We start from the raw sequence: 15,103 nt of genomic DNA on the forward strand, positions 1-15,103 counted from the left end.
GAAAGAGCTGGGAACAGGATACAGGTCTCCTTTGTTGGAATGCTATGCTTTCTTCTTTACACCAGCTTACCTTGGAGGGGAGTCTGTCTGGGCTTTGCTACATCTTAAAATCCTGCTATTTGATTTATGTCAGGAGCTATTGTCCTGTAAAATTTGTTTGTTCCTTCCCTGCATTCCTCTTCTCATGAAATATGGCAAAACTGGGGGTAAGGCAGTTGTTGATGTTAGCCCTCATATGCTGCTGGGAATCTCTGTTTTTCTTTTTCTTCATGCAAAGTGTCTCCAGTGATTTCAGTCTTTAAACTACAGAATTTCCACTTCTCCCAGGCAAGTCAATAGGTAAGCCAAACAAGAGGTGTCCCCAGTAGTCACAATCAACCCCAGTATCAAGGTAATGGTGAACTCCAGGTTGACCTTAAATTTATAAATGTACTGAAGCAGAGCTTTAGCTGTTGACTTTGTTATGCTGTCCCTTTGACTTGTGTTGTGCCTGATGCTTGCTAAGTCTGAAACAGACTGAATTTCAAGAGTGCTCTTAGTTGAAGAGATAAACATTTGTGCTGAGTAAAGGAGATGTCATGTTGCTTCTAGGGTGCTGGTCTTTAAAATGAATGGAATTTTGTCTTGTTTTATCATGATTAGAAAATTAGGAAGACTGATTATGGTACAGATCAGCTGCAGCCTCAGGCCAGTGCATCTGGTGGTGGTGGTGGGGTAGTTTTGGCAGCCCACACACCACCTCCTTGCTTGTGGCGGTGCATCTGTTTGTGAGGCTGCATGGTAAATAGAACTGGGAGCTTTTGTGGTTTAAATATAACCAGGTCACCATTTCTTCCTCTAGTTACTACCACGAAAGACATGAAGGATTATGTTAACCCAGATCTGTTCCCAGTCTGGTTCACAGCAGTGTCTCAAAAGTTACAGTGGCACGGGAACAAGCAGTGGCTGGTTGAGGATGGACTTGCTTTAATCACCCCTGCTTCCAACTGTGCCTTCAATTTTCTGTGCATGCAGTATAGTTCCTTTAAAACTTCCCCCCAGTTCCTAAAGTAGTGTAAGGATTTCAAATTCCATTTGTTTGGAGCTGAGCTAATTTTGATTACTTTATCAGTCATGGTCTTACTGTGGTGATTGTTTGCAACTGAATGCTTCTGTTTCGGAACGAGAGCCTAGAAAACTTCTGTTAGGTTTTGTTACTTCCTTTGTTATTTATGTCTATGCCATGTTGTAGGTGGGTTTGTCTACAGCTTGTACGTCTACATTGTGCTTGGGGATTGTTCTCATGTCCACTGAAATCAAATAGGAATGCTTTCCCTGTGTGTATCCCTCATCACCTTTCTGCCCAGATTTCACTCGTGGAAAGGGATAACTTTTGTGTTCAGAAATTCATCTAATGTTATTCAGACTGCTAAACATGCAATTGCAGTGATAAGGGAATGTTTTTCCCTGAGATTCCCTGTTTCATGTGTATGCTGATTACCTGTAAAAAGCTGCCTTTGCTTCTGCAGTAGTTGCCTTTGTCTTTTGCTAGCAGTATTTTATCTCCAGTATTCCCTAGTCCTGTAGGAGATGTAGGAACCTGTAGGAAATGCTACAAATAATTAATTAGACAAAGCTTTCTGTGCACACTAAGGAAGGTAAGTGTTTTTAGACATTGAAAAGCCGGTAGTCTTTTAGTAGCATGTTATCAAAGAGAATTTGGCCTTTTCTAGCTGTCCGTGGAACAAAGAACATGGATGTGTACTTTAGCTCTCAGAGGTCACAAATTACCCACATCTTGCTTGTCCGATTTTGAAGTTTCAGTAATGACTGTTTTGATGCAGTAATACTTCTGAATACAGCCCTTAAAGTGGTGCATCAGAAGTACCGATTGTGTACCCAGTGCTGGTGGGTTAGAGAATGAAACTGCCCAATCTGACTTGGTCATTCATAGTCAAGAATGCAATACTGAAAAAATAGAAACAAATATCAGTCTATGCAGTGAACACTAACTTGCTACGGATTGTAAAACTATTTTGTACTGTAATAGCTCAAGGCATTGCCCCTCTCTGTGATGTTACAGACTGTTTTTACGTGGTTGTTTGAAATGGTCACAGTACCTTTTTAAAAGTGTGCTTTGCTGTGTGACTTACATACTGCAGGTTTTGAGTATAGGTTGCTTCAGTTCCTCATAAGTTGGTAAGCTATTAGAAAATGATTGAAGAGTTTCACAATGAAGTATTATATCGGTTTAGGTTACATGTGCCTATACTTACAAAAAAGTTTTCTTATAGAAATTTGGTTTTAGACATTATCTCTATCGTCATTTACAAACTCTTGTGGATGTCTGATTTATGGGTGGCTCATTATCAAAGTTTGGCCTTAGGAAGTCATGAGTACTTTCAAGCTGGAATAACAGGAAAAAGCAGGTATAAAATCAGTTGGATTCTGAGACTTCTTATGCCTTTAGACATGGCCAGCTTGCATAAGTGCAAGACACAGAATTGTTTGTAACACTTCAAGTGATTTACACTGGAAGAAATTTGCCAAAATCTGGCCTGAACTATCTTGCCATGTTGCCCTTTAGTTCTTTTTGTATAAACTGTTTCAAGGAAATTTTTCCTCTAATAAAACCATTTTTGAAATATATTTAGAGAGCATTCTAAGGCTGTTGCCTTAAGTGCGTTGTTAAACAGGATCTTAACCACTGTGGTGAGAATTTTATAGTTTAAAGATGCATGTTTATAGCTCCTGTGATACAAATATCTATCTCACAGAAAACCCTCTGGGTAGCAGGTAGCATGTGCAAGAGAAAGGTGTGCATGCCGTATGGAACCAGGTTTGTTATTTCAGATGTAATGAGTAAGAGCAGTGTCCAGCAGCACCATGTGTGCTTCCACAGATGCACAGGGGCAGTAGCCTTGGTGAATCAAGTTGGCTCCTCCAGAGCACTTTGGATGGCTGCCCATGGGACACTCACAGATGTTTTATAAGTCCACACAAAAGCCATAAACAGAGGAGAATAATTAGGTTTCTTGCCACCTGCTTTTTCTATTCTGTTTCTCAATTAGTTTAGGTTTTAAAATCTCTATTTAGGATATGAGACACTGAAAGGTAGATGAGAAAATGTATCTCCAAGTGTGCTTTAGATAATAGTGTGTCTGGCAGTGACCTGTAGGATCCATCCGACAGGTTGTCATCTATCTGGACTCCCGTAAGGCCTTTGACATGGTACCCCCCCAACATCCTCCTCTAAAATGGAGAGATGAATGTCATGGCTGGACTGTCTGGTGGATGAGGAATTGGTTTTATGGTCACATCCAGAGGGTCAATGGCTCAATGTCCAGATGGAAACCAGTCATGAGTGGTGCTCCTCAGGGCTCTGTATCGGAAGCAGTGCTGTTTAATATCTTCATCAATGACACAGAGGGATCGAGTACACCCTCGGCACATTTGCAGATGGCAACAGTTTTTGTTCTGGTTTCTCAAAGTATGTAAAGGTAAATCTTATTAATCTTGCCAGAAGAATCTAGTTGCAGGTCCATTGGGGTCTCTGGATTTTCCAGGTGTTTAACCCTGTTCTGGGTGTGGTTATGTGGAGATGAATGTGGGCCCAAACCAGATAGATTGTTGATGTGAATTGTGCAGCAGCTTGAAAACAGCTGCATCCCATTCTGGAAAGTGTAGGCTGTGGTGGACAGTCGTGTCTAAGCAGTTGAACTCACAAGCATCCTTAGTCTTCTCATCATTCCTCCCCACAATCACAGACTTAAATACTGGTAAAAAGAAGAATGCTTCCTATGCTGCCTTGGGCAGGGGTTGTTGTTTGCAATGCAGGAGAGAGAACAGCATGAGTCCTGGGGGAGGGAGTTCTTCTTGTCAAACAGGTGCTCAGACCCTGTCCCAGAGGTGTCATCCCCAAAGAGGGGCAGGGATGGATAGGCATTCTGTGGGTCCCCATGTGGAAAGTCCACATCAGGACTGCACGTCATTGTGGCTGGCAAATGATGTGTAACAGATTCAGACTGGAAGTAAGCAAGACTTTGGCTGTGAGGCTTAGTAATTGCTGGAATATAGTTCCAGAGGTAAAGATGGGTTTTCTCATCTGCTTCATTTTTGTGTGGAAGTTCATTCAGGTAAGGCTGGGTTATAGCGGTCTTTGAGCTTTGCATTTTAGAGCCGGAGTGTTTCACTGTCCTCAGTCTGTCTGAGACACTTGGAGGTGCCAGTTGTGGTGACTGTTGTGAGCATTGCAGACACCTGTCCATCAGTCAGGAAATGGACCGAAACCAGCAGCTTCTTTCTCAGTCCACCACACATTTGTCAGTTACCAGTAATTTCACTGCTGCTCTTGACCTGCACCAGAGGTTTGATCTAGGAAATGTATGAATCCAATTACCAGTCACCTGTAGTTGTGGAGTCCTTTGGCATTAATTTATTTAAAGCATTATCATTGTCAGACTGACTCCTGCTGTGTCACAGGAAGCTTTGTATGCCACACTCATCTGGTAGACATCATAACGATCACAGTAATGTAGATCTTAAATCAGCAAGAGTTTATGTGGGTATGCCTGTACTGTCCCTGCCACAGCAGCTTTCTGTTGTTCACTCTGTTAATGAGAAACTGCATTAAGAGTAGCTTTTTGCATGTGTTCTGTGTCTGTATACATCAGTTTTCTTTCTTTGTTTTCTGTGGCTACAGAATATTTGTTTGGTTTTTATTTTCAAGATGTTGATTTTTTCCCCCCTCATTCGGTAGAGTTAACCAGAGCACCCTAAGAGGACAGTTATCATTTTTCTTTGTATTCTGATGCCATTAACAATATCATCTTAATCTGGTACATGCTGTCTCCACAGCAGTGGTTTTCCCCTCTCTTTTCTTGAATTTGACTACCTAAATAAGTGTTGATATGGTAGGTGGGTGGAGGGTTGGGGGGACAGAGAAAAGCTGATTGCTGACTGAACTACTGTCTGCAGTTTTGAGCACCACAGTATAAAAAAGACATTGAGCTATTGGAGAGTGTCCAAAGGAGGGCCATGAGGGTGGTGAGGGGACTGGAGGCAAAGCCGTATGAGGAGCGACTGAGGTCGCTTGGTCTGTTCAGCCTGAAGAGGAGACTGAGGGGAGACCTCATTGTGATCTTCAACATCCTCACAAGGGGAAGTGGAGGTGCAAGTACTGATCTCTTCACTCTCATGACCAGTGACAGGACTTGAGGAAACAGCATGGAACTGACTCAAGGGAGGTTTAGGTTGGTTACCATGAAAAAATTTTTCACCTGGAGAGTGGTTGGGGCACTGGAACAGGATCTCCAGGGCAGTGGTCACAGCACCAAGCCTGACAGAGTTCAAGAACCATTTGGACAATGCTCTCAGGTACATTGTGTGACCCTTGGGATGTCCTGTGCAGGTCTGGGAGTTGGCCTGGATGATCCTGATGGGTCCTTTCCAACTTGGCACATTTTATGATTCTATGATCTTTTTTGTCCAGTCTGTTTGCTTATGCAGCCAGTACAACATAAATGTACTGTGTCTTTGGAAATAAAGAACTTCTCAGCCAGGTTGTCTTATAAGGAATTTTAGATTTTTTTTTTTCCTTTCAAATTCTAATTTTTTTTACCCAAGTAGAAATAGGGTTTCAAAGACTCAGTATCTAAGAAGCTGAACTAAAAGGGAGCAACAGAGTTAAAAAGCTGTATGATGATCTTTTAGAACAATCTTTCGTACTCCCAGAGTAAACAGTCAAATGGATTAGTAGAATACAGGCAATGAAGAGGTGCTGTAACTGGAACAGAACCAGTAAGTGTGAGTGGGAGGAATAGAAGTTGTAGAAAAATACGGGTGCTATGGGGAAGATGTATAACTTCTCTGCACCAGATTTATCACTGCTGAATGCTGTGATTTACCTGTTTTATAAGGTATTAAGGATGAGAAGCTTGCAGCTGGGGAAATCACAAGAGGAAGTGCTGAATCAAGATTATGAATTAAAAACAAAGTGTACAACTGGCTGGTAAATCCAGACCTTTGGAAGAAAGTGAAGAGCTAGATGACTGAACATCTATCAAAAACTGAAATGTTTATAAGATCAAATGGTCATAGCCTGAAGACCTGGTATAGATAATGGATTCATACCAGCTTGCAATAAGATCTGGAATCTTGCTTCATATTTTTCAAGCCTGGCTGAATGTAAATCTTAATGTGGTGTTTAGCTGAGCTTGATAATCTTCCGTGTTTACCCATGATCTTTAGACTATACACGTGTACTTTTTTTAGAAAAGGAAAGCAAATTCAGCTATTTTAGAAGAAATGAACTGGCAGCTCTGGCACAATGCAAGTAATCTGGTTAGCACAGTTTGTGGATAGTATTTTTGCAGCTATTTAGGTTTTGATTATAGAAACCTACAATATCTGCTGTTAGCACTTAATGTGATGAGGTTTACAATCTTACCTCCTTTAAGTTTTCTAATTCTTTCCTTCTATCACAAGTTTGGGGAAACTTCTTTCTCCCATGGCTGCACTTTCTGGATTGACTTAATATTTTTTGTGTGTGTAATACAGGAATTACCCTGTGCTAAAAATAAAAGAAAAAAATCCTGTGTTGTGCCCCCAATTTCCCCAGCTGATAACTTTGGAAGTGCTGAAAGCTGCTTTAGTACTTTGTTCTGCAGTCATAGATTCCAAGAATGGCTTGGGTTAAAAGGGACTTTAGAGACCATATCATTCCAACCCCCTGCTGTGGATAGGGACACCTTCCACTACAGCAGGTTGCTCAGGGCCCCATCCAGCCTGGCCATGAACACTTCCAGGGATGGGGCATACGCAGCTTCTCTGGGCAACCTGTTCCAGCGTCTCACCCTCACAGTAAAGAAGTTCTTCCTCATATCTAATCTAAACCTGCTCTCTTTCAGTTTGAAGTAATTTTCCCTTGTCCTATCACTACATGCTCTTGTAAAAAGTCCCTTTCCATTTTTCTTGTAGGCTCCCTTCATGGACTGGAAGGCCACCATTAGGATACCCCAAAGCCTTCTCTTCACCAGGCTGAACGTCCCAATTCTCTTAGCCTTTTATTCTAGGAGAGGTGCTCCATCCCATTAAACATCTTAGCCCTCCTCTGGACTCACTCCAGCAGGTCCACATCCTTCCTGTGCTGGGGCCCCAGAGCTGGATGCAGCACTGCAGGTGGGGTCTCACCAGAGCAGAGCAGAGGGCCAGAATCCTCTTCTTCTCCCTGCTGCCCACGCTGCTTTGGATGCAGCCCAGGATGCTGTTGACTTTCTGGGCTGCAAGCAAATGTCACTGGGCCATGCTGAGCTTCTCATCCACCAGCACCCCCAAGTCCTTCTCAGCAGGGCTGCCCTTGATCTGTTCATCCCTCACTATCTGAGGACTATCCTCACACAGATAGTAGTCCAGAAACCATTTCTCTGGACTCAAAAGCATATCACAGCTTAACATGAAATAACTAAAAAGGGAAATACTGGGAAACCAATCAGCTGTAATTTTTTTTTTTAAACAAAACATGAAACAACAACATATGTTTATTCTGGATGGATGCTGCTCAGAAGTGAAAACAGCTAATCTGTTGAAACTGTATTGCAATACTGGATAGCATGCAGAAGTCTTGAACTGTAGGAGGCCTTTCATATATGAAAATTGCATCTTGGTGACACGACAAGTGAAGTCCCTGCTGGGCATGGCTGGGCAACATGTTCTCTGCACAGGCTCTGTTGTCATTGATACCCAACCCAAACGCTTACAGGAACTGTTAAAGAGGGAGAAGGCAAGATAGCCTTCAAAATCAGAGTTTCTAATATCACATAGCAAGGTTGTGGCTGTTGTACAAAGACCAGCTCTACAAATTAATAATTTAGTCATGTTGGACTGTTGCATTTCTATCCATAGCAGTAAACTTGTGTATCGCCAGTGTTAGAAGCTGTTGGTTTTCAGCCATTGTGCTAACTTCAAGAGAAAGTGTACGAGCACTTGTAACAAAAAACCTTAAATTTCCTCAGTGATGTTTCACTGTCTTTTCATGGTAAGAGTTTCCCCGCATGAGACGTTTCAGAAGAAAATGCTGAGCAAAACAGCTACCATTTTTCTTTCAGGTGTAGCAGCACCAGACGATTCTAGTTTGAAGTAATGCCGTGTCTGGCATTGATTCTGCTTGTGAAGTTGGGAGCTCTGACTAATTTTTCAAATATTACCCTGGTAGCCCACTAAGAAGCCACCAACAGACTTTGACAAAGCAGCTTTTAAAGTGTGTCAGGCCAGGCCTTCATGACGGGGTATCCCTTGCAGGACTGCTGTGGTAATGCACTAAATTAGTTCACAGTTTGACTTGCCCATCACATGCGAGCTGTGTCAAGGGAAGCACGTTCCTGTCGTGACAGGTGGCAGGGAAGAGAGGATGAGGACTGTTTGGAGCTTTCAGTGGTGAGCTGTTCGCATGAGAGATGTTTAGACCGGTAGATGTCTGGTGTTTCTAATTGCTTGGTTACGGTGTTAACCAGAACAGGACAAGTGCTCTGACCTGCCTCTGCAGAGGAGATGATGTGGAGTGTGTTAACCCATGCTTCTAATCACGGAATCATAGAATGTTTTAGGTTGAAAGGAACCTTAAAAATCATCTAGTTCTGACTCCCCTGCCATGGATGGGCAGGAACACCTTCTACTAGACCATCCAACCTGGCTGTAAACATTTCCAGGGATGGCGAATCCACAGCTTCTCTGGGTATCCTGTTGCAGTGTCTCATCATGCTCACAGTAAAGAATTTATTTCTAATATCGAATCTAAAGTTGCCCTCTTTCAGATTGAAGCCATTGCTCTTTGTCCTGTCACTATGTGCTCTTGTAAAAAGTAGCGTGAGTGTATTCCAGAGGTGTAGTTGTCATGTTCCAGCATTCCCTTAAAGAAAGAGGTGGTTGGGATATATAGTTTTATTTTAGTACTCAGAGACTCCCTTAAGGGTTCAGGGATCAAGTGTTGATTGGTAGTGCTCAGATATGCCCTGACGTGCCTGGGAGCTTGAATAAGTCATGTAGTCAAGGCAGACTAACAAAGTGCTTCCTCTCAGCTGAAGTCCTGTAAATACTCTTGGTGTGTCCTAAAGGAGATAAACCACAATTTAATACAAACTCATTAGTGTTTTCTCCCACTCTGCATTCCTTCATACGAGACAGGTTAGAGTTAGAATTCAGGGTTAGAATTAGAAATAATAACTGCAGGTCTATGCAATTAAAATAAAATCCTTAACTTTTCAACATTTGCTTCTTTAATTGAGATGGGGAAGGAGGGTTTTAACAGGACACTTTATATTTGTGACTGGCACATTCCAGCCTTAAGGAGCTTTTCAGAAGTGTCACTGAGACTAGTTCCTAAGAAAACTACGAGCCAGCGTTGTAAAAAACTCTGACGTTGTATTATTCCTGATAGCACAAATCAAATGTAAGAATTCTATTGCAGGAGCATCCCACTTGCTGCTGTTCATATTGTTAATGTAATTGCAATTTCATTTATAATACTTTTCAAAGCCAAACCCTGTGTTGTTTGCTAAGGTAAATTAGTGGTTGTCCTTGGCTGAAACACAAATGCATTTTCTATGAGTCATTAATAAAATCAGCACTAATGGTGATTGCTACAGAAAGTAACTGAAAGGACAAACAAACGGTTGAACGGTTTTCAGTTTAGCAGGTTCAGTTCGATGCATTACTGGACAAAACCCTTTATAAACTCTCGTTGGTTTGGCTTGAGGAAGCTTTGTGCCGGCTGTTTCCCACTTTAGCTTTTTTGCTGAAATGCCCCTAAACAAAAATAAGTCCTCCTGTCCTCATCTGTTGATGTGACGACTCAAATTAACACATGGTTTTTGACTAACCTGAAAGAAGTTGCCAGGTGCTGGAGGTTTTTCTATTTGCATCTTGGTTCAGAAATATAAGTTTAGGGTTCTATGTTAAAAAAAAATTTCTTGGAAATCGTTGATGGTATCTTTACATAAATTTAAATAGAGAAGTTTAATGCCAGAAATACAATACTGCTCTTTTAAAATTTTTTTTATGGACCCTTCCCGCCACTCCCTGCCCTTGGAGAGCAGAAATTTTGTAATTTGAGGTTCTTTCCCCCTCTCCTCACCTTTTAACATCTGATACTCTAGATTCAGGCTTCCAGTGCTAACTAGAACCTCGGAAATGTACGTACAGCAGTGGCGGAGACAATGTTCTGAAAAATGTCTGTAAAAACATTACTTGGAAAACCCGCTAAACATGAAGTAATGGGTAGCATTTTTAGTCCTTCTTATTCTCATGCATGCTGTTTTGTGAGTGCTCACTTTATGTAAAAGTCACTGGATGGTTTCCTTTCACATATAAAACATATGTTAATATCATTTAGGGTGTAATCAAACTGATTATCATTCTCAATGACTTCAGAGTATCTTTGATCTTTGCGGAGGAGCAGCCACCCATGTAGGCACTGCATTTGTCTCACAGTACTTTTTGCACCTTATCCTGCTCGGAGCCAAAATAATTCTTGGTATTGTACAATTGAATTTGTGTGTGCTCTGCAAAGGTCCTGTTTTCAGTCATTGACCCATTAGCTGACATTTGGCACTTAGAGATATGTCATTTTGCTACTGCAAAATTCTACAAGTTCTACCAAAAACCCCCAAATGCCAGTTTTTACAAGTTTAGTTAAAATGAAGTCGGAGTTTTTAAAATAAGATTCTATTGAAGTAGAATAGAAACAGAGATTTCCTTATACTGGACTGTTATGTTCCTGAGCACTGAATGGATTTAGTAACAAAGACTTGATTATCTTTTTTACAAGCTAGTGATATTGGGAAAGTCTTATTCTGTACTGACTTTTCCAAATGTGACATAACTGTTCCAACCTTAGTAGCTCAACCTCTAAAATAGTTAGAAATTTGAATATTGACAGCAATTCCATGAATACTTTATTGACTGTAGTGTAAAGCTTCTACATATATATAGATATATATATATATATGCACCCAAATCTGGTTTAATGCCTTGACATTCACTGCAGCAGAACTGACTTATTAATTCCAGAATCTGTGATTAAATTGCACAAGTGTTGTTGTTGTTGTTGTTGTTTCACAAATAACAGTGAATTTTAGAAATTTTACTTAACTCTCCCTTGTTTCAACTTTGACAATCTTGAAATCTGAATACTTGCTCTAGTTTTGTTAGCTCTCACTGTATCGGTTTAACTGCAGCACTCAGTTTCAGGGCTTAAGAGAGACAGAAATCTAGTTTTGGTGGTTACTCTGCTGAAACAGAGAACAAAAAAGTAAATTATATTTTATTTTACTTATTTTTTTGGGTCAATGTTAACAGGTTAAATACACCAAAAGTAATGGAAGCACCACTTTTATTTGATGTGGGCATCAGTTAGGGTCAGCATGTAATTAAAAAGCAAAAAGTTTGGGGGGTGGGTGGGTGTGTATGGTGGAAGGTAGGGGTGTTTGGTGGTAAAGGTGATTGATGGAGAAAGGAAAGTGAGCAGTGATTTCAAAGTAACAAGTGGAAAGTAGTAGTGAATTGAGATGAGCAGAAAAATGCTGTGTTCAGCATGTCATTGCCCTAGGATCTCGGGTCTATACACATGCCATATGTTTGGGATGTTTTATTGCCTAATAATATACATAATGTGTAAATAAAAAGGCTGGATCAATTATTTTTTAATTGGGTACTCTGAGGAAAAACGTGTTTGGAGAGATAAAGCATGACAGACATAGCTGTCAGCTGAAGAAATGTTTGAATAACAATATATATGGAAGAATATTCAATAAATAAAGGGGATGTATTACTTCATATAGGATTTTAAATAGTGTTTCTCTTTCCATCAGTTTTTATGCTTTGCAAGCTTTTCCCTTTGTTTTGAATAAATACCATGTTTTGAAATGAGTAGCTGCTCTGTAGCACGTAATTTAGTGTGTGTAGGTGAAGTGGTACAGTACCTGTTTTGAGTTGTTCTGTCCTTCCTTCACTGAATAATTTTACAGAATTGTCATTCTTAGGGAACAAAGTATCGTTAATTTAAAAAGAATTAAATAAAGAGTTCCATATGGTTGACATAAAATTTACATTTGTCTTTCCATCTTTATTAATATGCAATTTTGGTTCAATCTGGGATATTGCATCTGCAACTGGATTCAGGTTTATTTAATGAAAGTGCTGACTAGGGACCAATTTGGAGCCTGTTGAAATTTTCACAAGAGGCTGGCTATAATAGTCTTTTGATTTAGCTTACTCTGTTTTAGTCACTGTCCCAATGATTGTTGCCACCTAACATTTTATGCTTTGCAGTTTGAGAATGGCGAACAAACTGCTAGATAAGAAAATAGTAATGTTTCTGTCTTTCTTGCATGCTAGTACCCTATATTAAATGTTGTAGGTAGCTATTTGTTTGCTTGGCATAAACTGTTCTGCTTTGAAAGGTCCCTTTGGGACAGTTCTTCGATGGTACCTGCAGGGTATGTGCACAGGAAAGACAGTAGTGTCTTGGGGCACAGATATACAAATATTGTGATCCTGGGTAGTTTTTTTTTCAAAAAGAGTCACAAACAGCGGGGTTCAGCTATTAAGTATCTTCCTGAGTCTCCTGTGTGAATACCTTCCTCATACAATTTTGTGGTGGTGGTGTTGTATTTCAGGTATCCAATTACGATGAATTATATTTGATCCTATTATTATAATTATTGTTTCAACCAAGAGAAGCAAAACTAGATGGTAGGGTGGGATCCTCAGGAGTTACCAACTCTGGCCAAACTGTGTTTGGTTCGAAGTTGCTGAGAGTTTCACTGTTGATTTTTGTGGGAGATGGGTTAGGTCACTGCACAGTACTTTTGAAATCCCACCTCTAACTATTTCTGAGTTGAGTGTGTGATTATTTCCTCACAGGGAGGAGTCCATCACCACAGCCTTCCAAAAACACAGGTGATATGCATCAGTCAAAATACCAAATTCCAGTAACTTTGACCATCTCCTTTCTGAGAAGATTTATTAATATATTAAGCTAACAGGCTGATTTACAAGTGCAGTAGTGAAAAGTGTGCTGTGGGCTTCACTGGAAGTTCTGTGCTGAAGGTGTCCAGGATCAGGCTTTGGATGAGCCATTCAGGACCATGTGTGGTCTCTCATAGGCCGGTTTCATGCTTGCTTGCAGTAGTTGGAACTAACCAGCCATGACAAAAAAAAGAACATTGCAGGTCTTAAATTTGTGCTGGTGCTACTTCTGCTTTTAGAGTGAACACGATCTGAAAGCCCCTCTGCACTCAGCCTGTGAAAAGCACTCAGCATGTGCCATAGCTTCTGAAATCTGTGGAACAACTTGCGTCAGTGCGTGCTGGAGGAGCGAACCTTCTGGCATGTACGGCACTCCAGAGCTAACCCATCTCCTGCCCTCAATTTTCAATTTTTCAATGGTATGGAGTTGCTAGAGGTGATGGGGAAAGAATAGCATGTAAATTTACTTTCGGGTCACAGGCCCTCATTTTACTGGAGTGACTCACTTGAAATGATACTAGTGTCCAAGATAAACCTCTCAGATGTGTCATACAAGTGCTTATTATCATAATTAATCTGGCAATATAATTAATTATCCTTGGCTCAGCAATATCAGTATTACTGCTACATTGTCTTTCTAAATGACTGTGTCTGCACAAGCTGTTTTGGATCAGCGTTTGGCTGTGGAGCCCTCCTTGTTTCCCACAATCTTTCTGACATAGTGGTGAAGTTTGTACACCTTGCAGAGGTGTGTCATGGTGCTGGGGTCAGGATCTCTTATAAAAGGGCTTGCTCTTTGGTGTGAGATGGCAAGTGAAGAAACAAAGTGTGTGTAGGGGAGATAAAGAGGGGCTTCTGAGCCAGCAAAGGGGTTATAGATGATGCTGCCTCAGGTAGCCTCGCACTTGAGCAGTGAAAACTCCTCTCCTTCCCCAAGCTGGCAAATAAAATGCCTGGTAGGTGCAGATTGTGTTCCACCTTATTGGCAAAGGATCTCTTGTACGTAAATGTGTGACTTTCCATGTGTGGTATTGAACATGCAGGATTATTTCAGGGGTGTGCATTGTCAAAAAGATAAAATAAGGTGCATTTCATAGTGACCCTTTTGCTTGAATTCTTATCTTTACAAGTGCATCTGAAGAATTCATAACTTGGCATCTGAGATAATTCAGAAAAGTTCCAGTGAATGATTTAGTTTCTGTGTGTCTGAGCTGCAAGTTGTATTCTTGGAAGTCCTATTTGAGAAGTCAGCTAAATGTGCTTTCAGAAGTGTTCTTTCTTAACAGTCATAGGAGCAGAGCAGTCTTTGAAAATAAAATGACAGTTGAAATGTGCGTTGACAATGCAAAGCAGTAGCGTATGATTATAAATATGTTGTTTTAAATATATCCAGTAACATTTTTAATGCATCAGAAGTGGTTATCTAATTTCCCTAATCAATCTTGTAACTTATTATGATAGCTGACTAAGAAAGAGAGGCTAACTTTGTGGAAGAAAAGTACGATTTTTATGGTTGCCCTTCTTGAAGGTTTCCAAAAACAAAAACCCAAAATCCGTACCACAAATACAGTTCTTTGAAATACATTTTGTTTGTTTTATCAACTGGGTAAAGAAAAACGATTGTATGAGATCAAAATAAACTGCATATCACAATTTCAGGTCGTCACATCTGTTCAAAGAAAGGGAAGGGCAGGAGAAGCTGCAACTTCATTTTCCTGGAAATATTGGATATTTCTAGAGAAACAGATTATAGAATATTTCTAGAGAAAATAGAATATCCATTATGTTTTCGGAAAGAAGTTTAGATCTTTTTAGTAAATATGCTCCTTTTTTTAAAAGCTCACTATTGAGCCTTGGGAGAAGCACGACTAAGCTATGTGCTGGTGTCTTAGCAACAAAGAAGATGTGAGAGCAAGTGTTTTAAAATCTGACTGTGTAGAGATGATCTCTGCTTGTCTGAATGATGGTGTTGCTTCCTCAAAATTATTAATATTCCACCAGTTTAGAGCAGGACTTGTGCGGTGCTAGATAAATGTGTTTAACTTGAATCTGTTCTTCTTGTGCCTTTTTGCTTCTTTACTCAGGGAATGAAGTATCTGTG

General features: G+C 40.4%; 1 protein-coding gene across 1 annotated transcript in view; it reads left to right on the forward strand.

Moving 5' to 3' along the window:
• The window catches only part of DUSP22 (dual specificity phosphatase 22), a 44,055-nt gene that overhangs the window by 14,533 nt on the left and 14,419 nt on the right, over positions 1–15,103 (forward strand). The window contains exon 4 of the mRNA XM_017738598.1: positions 15,087–15,103. Coding sequence (XP_017594087.1) covers positions 15,087–15,103 — 17 coding nt within the window. The remainder of the gene's footprint in view (positions 1–15,086) is intronic.

This window comes from Corvus brachyrhynchos, unplaced genomic scaffold (assembly GCF_000691975.1).
Source record: "Corvus brachyrhynchos isolate BGI_N302 unplaced genomic scaffold, ASM69197v1 scaffold237, whole genome shotgun sequence".
Lineage (NCBI taxonomy): Eukaryota > Metazoa > Chordata > Aves > Passeriformes > Corvidae > Corvus > Corvus brachyrhynchos.